A 12,717-nucleotide genomic window follows, 5' to 3' on the forward strand; every position below is an offset into this window, starting at 1 on the left:
AAAAGTTACAATTTTCCAAGTTTTTGGGTACATTCATATGGCAGTTAGGCCTATGTGATGTGACAATATTGGACAACGATTCAAAGAATACAAAGATAATTCCATTCTTCAAACAAAAACTTATATGCACATTCCTTGGAATTGTTATTGACATAGTCATATCTGAGGGATATATATATATATATATATATATATACATGTATATATATATATATATATATATATATATATATATATATATATATATATATATATATATATATATATATATATACACATAGTCCCCTGCCTTCTCAACTAAATACAAGTAAATATAACCGCTATAGAAAAGTGAAAATATATGCTGAGTATCTGTAGCCTGGAGTTTATTCATGAAGTTGTTGTGTTTGGTCATAGCTCTAACCGCGGAGTTTCGAAAACGAACTATAGGCTAACCACCTACGGGAAGGAAAAGCTTGCAGATTTTGCATGCCTTGTAGAAATTCTCGAGTGACACATTTCTTTTACTAATCGGCCCACATAAATTGAAGTTTGAAGGGCAAATTCCGAAGAGATATGTAGCGATATACTATGCTCCCAATAACATCTCTTTGAACCAGGGTGGAAGAGGTCTCTCCTCATTGGTTCTAGAATGTTTAGGTAAACGTAGGATAGAACGAGAATAACGGGAAGAGAGATGAGGTCTATTAATCCACTCATCTCTAGCTTTATGATCAATGTAATAATATGTATTGCGCTGCAGGTGTGATTATAGGCATGCTATAACACCAACGGCAGTTGTCATTCCAGTGATGCCCGGATCGACAATAATATGACCGGATTTTTCTAACCCATGACGCATTAATCGCTTGATCAGCACTTATAACAAATCTGACAAACATCTCATTATGTCGTTTAATGCTATTATGAGGAGTTTTCCTCAAAGCATGCCAAATAACACTTTATATCCAAGATCGAACCCGTGCTGGTCGCTGTGACTGGCAGCAGGCCAACACAAGCCACAAGGCAGAGAGTGTGGCTCGAGGTGTAAACAAAGTCAACGTGCGTCCGTTCAGTAGATAGAGACCGCTTGTTGATAGTGGAACTGGGTTGTACCGGTTTGCCCGGGTTCGCTGACAAGTGCAGCAGGAAGGACGAAGTAGCATTGTGATATAACGTCAGGTAAACTGCACTCTAGCGAGTTAGACCTTTGAATTCAGTCCGGTCGCCTTCAAGCGAGGTTTTTGCTGAGTGTGATTACAGTTGTTTGAGTTTGATATCAAATGCATAATTTTCTTCCCTACCAACAGCAACAATTATAATCCGGCTCGTGCGTGTTGTGACGGGAGCCTGATAGTCAGCTGTGTGTGAACAATCATTGTTTACGGTGAGGATCGTGTGACCGAGCGAACAGAAGTCGACTGTCGTTCGTCAAGCATCATCACAGGTGGAAGAGAAGTGGTGTTTGGTAGGAGCAACCCGACGACTTGATCGAGCTTTGCGTGCTGTGCAGTCTGTGTCGCTGGTTGGAAAACAGTCTGGGAAACGTTGTGGTCTCCATCTCCACGCCGTTTACGATTTATCGTCTGCAAAGCTCATCATTTGAGTAAGACTCTGAGTATCATGGCATTCGTGAGCATCTTCCGTGCGAGAAACTCTACAGCACTTCAGAAGCTGATGAGAAGCGTTGTCCCAAACACAGGTAAACTAATTAATTTTAAACATTAACGATTAATATTCAATTTACTGTTTTATTTTTCATAGCAATATCTGACAGTAATGTTATGGCACACAAATACACGCATTTACACACACACACACACACACACACACACACACACACACACAAACACGTATGGTACATACATGATATAATCATAAGCTGGTATTATTATAATGTAGGCCTGTATCCCAGTAGAGTACTAATAGACTACGCTTGGACTAACTACACGCAGCCGCTGTCGCGAATCGCGACAGCACAGTGTCTGGTCAGGCTACGCTTGGACTAACTAGTACAAATGTGTCATTCATATATTATGCCACTTGGTGTGGCATAGTATATAGCCATTGGTGTTTCTACTCCTGTTAATATGCATGGCAGCCAAATTTTAAAATGAAATCTGTGTTACCCATTTCAGATCTTTTCATTCACCTAGTAGCATCTACAATGGTTCTGCAATCAATGGACTTGGGAATTCTGATCTATTCATGCATGCAATTCAATGCTTTTATCCATTAGGATCGACTTTGCATTATATTTCTTTTACACATTATCAAGTGGTTTACAGTATGATCAAAGGATCTACCCATACAAATAGTGCACACACATATACACATAAATATGAATTTTAAGCATTTTTTTATAATGAAGAGCAAGACTAATCAGCAGCATGGTGTGAGATATTAAAAATGTTGAACAGTTTTCCATTTGGATTGTATACAAAAATTCATCAAATGCCCTTTAATTCTCCCCAAGAAAAAAAAACATCAAGCCTATTGACATTGGTATTTAATAGGCCCGGGCCTGTATATATACTGGGAATCATTTTCCTGGTATGGCATTGCAATTTGCTGTGCATTTTTATACATCCTCCACCTAACCTACCTTATGTGTAGCAATTTTCTTCCATAAAATGAAGATAATATTTGAAATTTCATTCATCAGCTGAAATTGCTCATCAAATTCCAATTGAAAAATCATTCTCTGATATACATATTATAGTCAAACCTGTCTATAGCGGCCACCCAAGGGAAACGAAAAAAGTGGCCGTTGAAGACAGGTGGCCGCTATAGACAGGTTATCAACTATATGTGTGAATTGCCTGTACATACACACGTACTATCATTGTTGTATTAGTGTACATGTACATGCGTACGTATGCACACGTGTGTTTCATGCATTGAACAATGCCTGTGTTTATGAAATTGTTGCACAGTACTTAGCGTGTTGTACAGTCGTGAAGAAAGCTCTAATACTTACTAGCGCATTATTATGACTGAATGAGAGATGAATGCAGCGGTGGCGATCACTGAACGTTGCCCATGGATGACTGACACGGCCACAAATCAGAAAAACGCTATAGACAGGTTAAAATCGACCGCGGGAAACAAAATTTGTGGCCGCTGGCCGCGTTAGACAGGTGGCCGCTATATACAGGGTCTCTAACAGGGCTTTTCTCTCGGGGATTTTTCAGTGGCCGCTATAGACAGGTGGCGGCTATAGGCAGGTGGCCACTAAGGCAGGTTTGACTGTATGCCTATATCTTATAAACTGATGTGTTATAATTATGTATATATATATCTATCATGAAAACATACATTTAAATTCCATGTCTGCCTCAGCACAAAATATGTTTTGCCTGTGTCCAAACAATATTTGAGAATTTACTGAAAAAAATTTAAATTTTGTATGTACAAAATGAATGTTACATTGCTCACTACCTCCATCACATAGACTGCCTTGGTATTGTACTCTCTAAACTTTTATAATTGATTAATTCAAAACTTTTTTATGTGTCTGATTTTTTCTCTAAAATTTGAACTGATTTACTTTTCTGATTTTTCTATTTGATACAAAGCAACATGATATCCAGATGGAATCCCCCTTCAAAGAATTTCAGATGATGTTACAATGAATTGATTGAGAGAGAGAGAGACAGAGAGATTCTTTTTTAATATCTTGTAAAATCATCACTAAATATATTTCTATTCCTGATTTAGAATAAGAAATGCTAAAGGAGATTGTAGTGTGAATAGGTAACAGATTGTATGATACATCAGAGTCCTTCACATGAAAGGCCAAATTTACTCTAGTGCACTGTACCATGGTAACTAGTTAGTATTCAAATCACATATTGAAAACTTTTGCCCCAATTCATGCAGAAAATCCGAGGAAAGCACTGAGCGGACGCTCACGAAGGTGGATGTGTGATTCACAAATGATTGCGATCCAAGTTTCAAAATTTTTTTGAGAGTGAGAATGATGAATCAAAAAGATGCAACCCTGATCTCGACACAAATTTCAAAATTTGAACAGTGAGGACGTACCTCAAGAATGCAGGTGTGGTAAGATACTTCACGCATAGGTCTTCTACCATGACTACCTTTTCTGATCTTACTTTTGACTGTTTTCAATGATTGGTTAATTTTGTAATGTGTCATTACCAGGACAGTTATACCAGAGAGAACACCCTTTCAACAAGGCATGCTGACTTCAAGGCCCACACTGTTGTTTACTGAGATACATGCCTTGTGTAGAACTGTTGGTGCACATATAGATGATTTACGTTGTTAAGCTTTGAAAAGAGATAGGGGCCTACCAGCATATAATGCACCAACAATGGTTGAGAGTAACCTTGATTGTATTCACCCTATACTGGTGTCCAAAGCAGTCCTAATCATGGCTGTGATCAGATCTTTTCAATGCCTCTGAGGTCTATCATAGTTTTCTTTTGTTGTTGTTGTGTTATTTGTTTTCGTTGGAGGCCCTGACCTGACCTGATCTGAGAAAGAAACTCCTACCCCACTTATACATAAAGTAGGGCACTGGAACACTTCTGAAGCACTATACTTTTGCCCCTTTTCAGTTTGTTCATTGTAGAAAGTCACTGCTCATTGAGTGGCTGAGAGAGGCATTATAACTGTCATGGTAACCTTTGTGAGCGAGGGGATTATTTCATTTCAAAAACTTAAAGGAATAATGCAGCTTTCAAAGAGCACATCAGGATGGACATCAAAGCAATAGCAAAAACAACAACAAACAGAAAAACACCACAGCTGGACAAGATCTACTGTAATGTTTGCTTGCATTTTAATTTCCTGAATTTTGTGAGCGCCAAGATTTGCGAAAATAGACTGCATGCAAAAGTTCTTGTCTGAACTGTATGCATTGCATGCCAGTGGCAATTCGCGAAAATTTCATACCACAAAAGAGGAAGTCGGCTCCAATATGCGAAAATTTCATGCCATGAATAGATCATGTATGACAGTATCATTTCTTTTTTTATGAAGTTATTTTTTTCAAGGAACTGATTGGTAGCTGTCAAAAGGTATGAAATTATATTCTCTAAATCAAGTAGATTTTATTTGACTTTAAATTAATCATATGCAATCAGTTGTTTAATTAAATCTGTACAGTATATGCTCCTGTGTATTAAATTTGAGATAATGACGAAACTTAAAAAAATTTGTGGACTTCCAGACATCCTGTTGTAACTGTATGGCATACTTGCCAATGCCTTCAATAGTAATGGATTATCAAATATGCTTTTTTATGTTGGCAATTTTCTTGCAGAAATTGAACCCTATCTGTATTACGTACAGAATTTATGACAGCAATTAGTGCTTTGTAGATCATGTTACAGCATGTCTCATCAAAGCCTGGAAATAGCCAGCATAATGACATACTTCCGATATCATTTACTGTAAAAGTGGATATTTCTGGGCGAGTAATTTTCGCGCTCGGCCAGGTAAGATGGATTTCACATGTTTTTAATTCTGCGGAATCAGGACATTACTACTGGAACATATGGCATCCAAAAATATTAATGTGCTTTTATTTTCGCGCTAGCGTTTGGTTGCATGAAATGCGCGAAAATTTTCACACTGCGAAAATTTCTACTTTTATAGTGTGGGTGGCATTCCTAATCAATTACATAAATAAAATCCAAAGAGTAGTTACTGTTGGCTGAGTAACAAATACATGCATCATGCTATTCAAAGCATTGTGACATGCTGTAAGTACAGTGCAATTTGAATTCAAGGACTAGTTTATGCTGCAATTTTTGTATCTTAAAGGGATCGTATAGTTTTGGTTGAGACCTAGTTTCAGGTTTCTAACATTTTTTGTGAGATAATGAGAAACCTCTTATGAAATACGAAAGAATGTAATTCCATGAGGAATTCAACATTTATTTGATTAAATTGGTTTTGAAATGGCTGAGATATCCAAAACAGAGCGATTCTAATAAAGTGTGGGACCCACCTTTTATTATCTCTTTGTTTTACTTTGTTTTAGGATGTTTCAGTTATTCCAAGCCCGATTTTCATCAAATAAACTTTGAATTCCTCTTAGAATGGTATGCTCTGTACTATTCTAAGTGTTTTCTTGGTCGCGCAAAAAGTTGAAAACCCAATTCTCATCTCCACCAATACTGTACCATCCCTTTATAGTTACTCTACTGTTCAAGATATTGCATATTCAAAATGCCTTGTAATACATGTTCTGTGGAGCTACATAATGTGTTTTAAAATTTGTTTTTGCAGTACGACACAAGGCCTCAGCGAGTGCACCAGCTCCTAAGCTTGTGCCAGATGAGTATGACCTGCCCTATGTATGCACTGAGGTACCCGGACCAAAAACCAAGGTTAGTGTCCCTAAAAACTTCCCATAAAGAGAAGGGTTTATACTTCAAAAAAACTTATTTGGAAATGTATAGAAGCATGCGTGTGTTTATCACGAGACTGTATAAATCTGAAGGCAAACTGCACAATGTAGAATCATATTTCTCTCAAATTTACATACTGATCAAATCATGTGCAGCCCATCATGGTCCAGAGGTGCTGTTTAATTAACTTTTGCTTTATTTGAATTTGGATTTGAATTACAAATGTCCATGTGGATTAAGTGAATGTAGCAATATTAGTAGAATAGACCCTACAGAAGCGGATCTAGAGGGGGGGTTTGGGGGGTTGCAACCCCCCCCCCAAAAAAAAAAAAAAAAATAAAAAAAAATAAAAAAATCTGGGCACCATTTTTTTTTTATCTTATCTTTTTTTTTAACTTGTAATTTTATTTTTTTCTATTTATGGCAATGACCTCTATACCAAAAATAGTGGTGTTTTAGATGCAAGAAAACGCTATTTTCACACACAGATTTTCAAAAATTCTCCCTATGTGGGAGGGGGGACACCCCCCTCCCACACCCTCCCCCCCTTGCTCGCTCCGCTCGCTCGGGCTCGGTCGCTACGCTTCCTCGCATACCGCCCCCAACCCCCCCGTTCATAAAAAGCTAGATCCGCCCCTGCCCTATAAGTGAAGTTTAAAGAAAATCTGTTGAAAAGTAAAGAATATGTAAAAGTTTAAGTGCAGCCATTGCAGGATGAGAAGACTACTGTGAACAGTTTGTGACATCATATTTGTACATCTATAAGAAAAATATCTAGAGAATTCCATGAAATTTCATCTTTTTATGGAAGTAGGCACATTCCCTCAACTTATTAACTGACATGTTAATATTATTACCCCGGCTTTTTTTTTTTTTTTTTAACTTAGAGGTAAGTTAAGTGTTCTTATTATGCATGAAAAGTTATTATATGTGTTGAATTTTCTTTACATTTGAATATCTGAAATCATTCTGAGTATCATCACTGAGACTGGAGGGTGTTACCTTCTTCGACTTTCCAGAAAAAAATAATATATCTGGAAATTTCTGGGTCATTTTTGCTTGTGAAACAAATGATGAAAAGCACATCATATCCACACTCACTTTGTAGTGAGTTTTTAACAGTGTATTATGTCATATAGGCCTACTGCATTTGAAACAGTCAAACGATTGACATTTTGAATGATTTTTGCCATGATTGTAAATCACCAGCTGTGGTTAACTGAAAGCTTAATCAACCACCTTTCCTCTATGATGAACCTACATATTATTGTGTTCTTTGGTAGCATTGCAATACCTCTAAGGAATACCTCTAAGGAATCTATCACACTCTGGGTTTGGTATTTTTTTAAATAAAAAAGCAAAGGAAACACCACATTCATTGTAATTATGTTTTCAAATGAGGATACTTATGTTAAGAGATCTACTCCCCACAACAGAGATGGGACAGCAAGCTGAAGGGGAAGTCAAAGTTTGTATATTTTGAGTAGTCATGGCAATATAGGGTCTACACATGAAATAGGAATGAAATGCAAGTGTCAGATTCTTAATACCCTGTTTAAATTATACATGGTATGAATTAGATGTCGCTTTATAAATCATATTTCATCACAGTCATTCGGAAATCTGACTCTACGTCAAGAGAGTAGAGTTGTGAAATGGAGAAACAGAAGTGAGGTGGTCTGTTTGTCTAAGTAAGTTTTAGTCACAGGCCGTTCTGTTTTATGATACAGTTTCCTTGGCAAGTAGGCCTAAATACCATGGAACTATAGCTCCATGCATATAGGCCTACTGTGCTATCTATGTAGGCATTGATTCCCTACATGTAGTAACCAGTTAGCAATGTGAGACTGTCTTGTACGGAGTGGAGTGAGAGATTCATTCTGTGTTATACAAATGTCTGAGTGTGGTGTGGATGATAGGTGTTTGGGTCGGTGAGAGAAACGTCAAACAAGCACAGCTGTGTCAAGCTAGAGATGTGATGTACAATAGTGCACCAAGTTCCTTTAGAACCAGTGAGGCTACTGAGGTCAGGGCCAGGGCCAATTGATTGATTTTTCCCTTGCAGTAATTTATTCAGCAGTTCTCTTTTTCCCCCCACCAAACCCATTATAGTCTTTCCTGGCCAGCTAAGTTCATGGGCTCTCCCGCCCTGGATACTACCATAGTCTAGTCTATGGGGTCATGGGCTGTCAGTCGCTGAGGTTGCTTTGTGCAATTCTCAATATTATAGCTTTGTTGAACAACATATTATCTGTATAAAATGAATTGTAAAGATTTACAGTTAGAAGTGCAGTTTTGTAATCCATTCATAGATAATTTGTTTTCTTTTAATTCTTTTTTTAACATCTTTTTGATTCATTGTAATAGCTTGCTGTTTGCAAAGTCTAGAAATGAGACTACAAGGAAGATCCATGGGAAGCCTTTGCCTGAGAGTTTAGCAGGGACCTCTAGTATTTACACTGCTGTCTTTCTCGGCATTCCATAGTCTCAGTTCAAGGAACTAGTGGAGAAATTGTCTGTTCTATTTCTCTTTCTTTCATACATCTTTAGGCTCTCCTCCAGGAAATGGACTCGATAACAAAGGTAATCATGACTGACTTGTAACCATCATGTTCTGTATCTGAGCATTGCATTCCCATTTAAGTGACACTCTTGTGTGAGGGCCATTCATGACGCTCTGATGGCAGCTGTATCTCTACTGGAAATGCAGAAATTTCTATTAATTTTCACATATTCTGTGCTATACTTTTGGCTGGTGCAAATTCTAAAACCTGTGAAAATATCTTTACAATTCTGCACATTTTGAATGGGTTGATACTTGCTCATCACAAAAATTCAAGAATCTGCAAATATGTATGTTTATGAGCCACCCGGCATGAAAAATTAATCACGCAAAAAAATATTTATGTTTGTATTAAACAGTATGTTACTCTGTGAGTGTCAGAAATTAGGCTTGCATGCCTTGGATTCTCCTGCCAGGATCTACTTCAGCATAAATAAAGATTAGTGAAACATGGATAGCAAAAACTGATCAGATCACCAATGTTGGAAGTATACCAGTATTTGTACCTGAAAAAAAAATCTTGCCTCTGCTTAGAATCAATTTCAGTGTAGTCACCTTAAATTTGTGCCCAACTATGAAACCAACAATTTCAAATTAGTTGACACAAGAAGACATTGATTCACATGTGTATGCAGTTGTATGAATTTTGACATTGAAAAGGCATCATGAATCACTTAATCACTTAAGTTCTGAATTTGAGAAGTTGTAGAGACATTTAAAAAGTGTTTTGTGATACACATCTTTGCAGCAATAAATGGAGTTATTGGTGATGTGTCTCAATCGGTGGCTTGAATGATGCTGAGGATGTTGCCCCTGTACCTCAATGTTACCATCTCATCTAGCAGGGAGGATACATAGATCCCATCCCTCCAGCTAGTGTGCATTATACACAGAGAATAACTTTATGAGATGAGTGTAATGATAGATTTTTGCACTCTAGCTTGATGGTGATATTTCCTCCCAACCTATAGAACACGGGAACCATCCAGCTGTTTGCAGACTTCAAAGCCAGCCGAGGAAACTTTCTGGTAGATGTTGATGGAAACAGGTTTCTGGACTGCTTCACTCAGATCTCATCCATTCCTCTAGGTATGTCAAACTTCTTCATCTGGAGTGATTGGAATATTTGTTTGTTTGTTTGTTTGTTTGTTTGTTTGTTTGTTTGTTTGCATGTCTTTTTCTGATGGAATGGAAAAGAGTGGTTAGGGTACGTGATGTGGCTCTATCTGACTGTGGTATGTTATTCCTGTACCCTTCTTTAGGCTTAGGGGCAGTGCATCAAATGGATGATTTAGACGGTAATTCAGCAATGTCTGGTGACAGTTTAGTTAGAAATGTTCACATCAATTCTGCCCCTAAATATTTCTAATAAGGGCTACTGTCTGCATTTCAGTGTTTGTTTGGAGAAGTTCTTAAAAAGTTGACAGAGATCTACTGTCACATCAAACAAGCTTTTATCTACCCTTTTCTCTGAATTTGTATGTGGAAATTTGAAAACCATTAGATTACTATTCACATCTTCATAATAGGGAGATACAAAGGTCTTTTCTTCCACAATCTGCACCCCTTGGGTTTAAAGGGTGTGTACAGTTCTGGTCGAGGTGAGGATTTAGCTTTGAACGTTTTGCGAGATATTCAGAAACCACTCTATGAGATGTCAAAGAGCATGCAGTTCTAAGGGGTATCAAAAGTTTATTTGATGAGAATCGGTTTTGAAATGGCCGAGATATCCAAAAACAAGGTGAAACTAAAAGATCCTAATAAAGTTGTGGCATGGCTATTCATTATCTCACTTAGGAATGTTCAAAACATGAATCCCCACCTCAACCAGTACTGTACAGTCCCTTTAAAGTATACCAAAACTCTTCTTTTTTTTTCTTTCATAACCACGAGTATTCACAAACATTCCTTAACCCAGAATAATGTTTGGGCTTGCGTCAGCTTATGTTCTCTTTGCCTATTGCTCTATCAAGTGTTATAAAAAATATAATAATGACAATGAATTATTACAATCCAAGATAGGTGCTGCAGGTCATTAAATTCAAGGTATTTTGTGGCAATATAGTTCGTTGAATATCTCTGAGGACGGCTGATTCTTATTTTTACTGAGGGAGGTGTCTAAGGGAGAAAAAGTGTTGCCAATTTGATGTGTACACCAGAGCCACGTTAGCCTGAGCTCAAATCTGATGTCATTAGGCTGTAATCTAATTCCAGCACCATTGGCTGCCACTAATGCAGTTATGGTGGACGGCCATCGATCAGAGTAGCCGTGAGATGAGGTAAGAGAGCTAGCTGTATTGTGAGGGTATTAAACATATCTTCAGTGAAGTATGGATGCTGGATATGATATTTCAAACACAGAACTGCTACATGTTGAAAAGGCATAAAATTCATTTTTTAGAAAGGCTGGAATACCTTTGTACAATAGTTTGTATGTGGGTATACATGTATGTTTGTAGTATAAATTGTATGTGTGTTTGGGGTGGGGTAGGTTTGTGTATGTCTGTCACTGTCAGCTGTAAATGCATTGTGTGACCAACATACTGCAGCTTATCATACAGAGTGGTGCGTAAGATACAGTAGGCCTAAGCTTCCTCTATTCAAGTCTGTCAACACATATTGTGTGCGTGTATGTCCTTAAATCGAACCATTCACTTTTATGTGTCCTGTTGGACTACAGTAATTTTCAAGCCAACTTTTTGTTTCCATAAGTATGTGTATCATAACTGTCATCAATTCTGTATCTCAATGAGAGTGCAGTGCTTATATGACATATTGAACAGTGTGGATAAGAACCCACTCACTGTCGACACAGACATCATTTGTAAGCTGTGATAGAGAGCAATATGGCCTTTGCGACACAGAAACTAAAAACTTATCTCTGTATACCTTCCGGTAACAGGCAATATAAATGGACCTGTGAGAGAAAATTAAAAGCACAAAAGAAGAGAGAATATATTGCAATATGGTATAAAATCAATAGATTCACTAGACCTCATTTTACCAAGTTGAATTTCCTAGAAATGAATGACATATTCTGCTGTGAATGGCTTTTGTAATAAATTGTTTTATTTTACCTGAATAAATCATTGTAATGTTTTTGTGTATTCTCACATACACACATACACACACACACACACACACAAATGTAAGGTAAAATAAACCAACAAAATATATAAATGACAGACTTGGGAGCTGTTTAGAAGGGAGGATATGTAAGTTGTTATAAATTGGAGACACAGATGATTGCATAGATATATTGACAGTGGGGGAATTGTGTATTTCAAGGTGCATTCACTGCATGAATGCAGCAGTGCCTTAGTGCCTGAATTTGTCTCCAGCTCTGCTCTTGTTTTCCTAACATTTGCAATTGTTTCTGTCTCCAGGGTCTGTTGGTTCAGTGGCCTTCTGAACAAATAGCTCCCTGGAACCACAGACCTGTGATGCATAGAAATGTGTTCCGCTGAGATGAATTAGTCAATAACTTGGCTCTTTCCACCATTGGCTTGAACACTTATTGGGTAGAAATAATATCTTTTTGAAGCTAATACTAGAAAACTTACAGAAGTAGAACAGACAGCGAGAGAGAGAGAGAGAGAGAGGTGAAGAGAGAAAAAAAAAATTATAAAGAGAGAAAGAAACAAGAAAGGAAAAAAGAGAGGCTTAGAAAGTTGAGTAGTTGTGATCACTCTTAAAAAAGATTGCATGGTACTGCAATAAGGCAATGTACCACTGGAATTGTATTGATTTGGCAGTGTTCAAGGAAGACTGTGGTAATGACATGAGAGA

General features: G+C 37.5%; 1 protein-coding gene across 2 annotated transcripts in view; it reads left to right on the forward strand.

Annotated features, from left to right (window-relative positions):
* The first annotated feature begins 1,167 nt into the window (after positions 1-1,167).
* LOC140231637 (4-aminobutyrate aminotransferase, mitochondrial-like) overlaps positions 1,168-12,717 on the forward strand; it is a 38,364-nt gene continuing 26,814 nt past the window's right edge. For both annotated transcript variants that reach the window (XR_011901450.1, XM_072311787.1), the window contains exons 1-4: positions 1,168-1,681; positions 6,244-6,344; positions 8,916-8,948; positions 9,900-10,017. Coding sequence is in view for 1 of the 2 variants with exons in the window: in XM_072311787.1 (XP_072167888.1) it covers positions 1,603-1,681; positions 6,244-6,344; positions 8,916-8,948; positions 9,900-10,017 (331 nt within the window). In the remaining variant the exon portion in view is untranslated. The remainder of the gene's footprint in view (positions 1,682-6,243; positions 6,345-8,915; positions 8,949-9,899; positions 10,018-12,717) is intronic.

Source organism: Diadema setosum, chromosome 8 (genome assembly GCF_964275005.1).
Source record: "Diadema setosum chromosome 8, eeDiaSeto1, whole genome shotgun sequence".
NCBI classification, from domain to species: domain Eukaryota; kingdom Metazoa; phylum Echinodermata; class Echinoidea; order Diadematoida; family Diadematidae; genus Diadema; species Diadema setosum.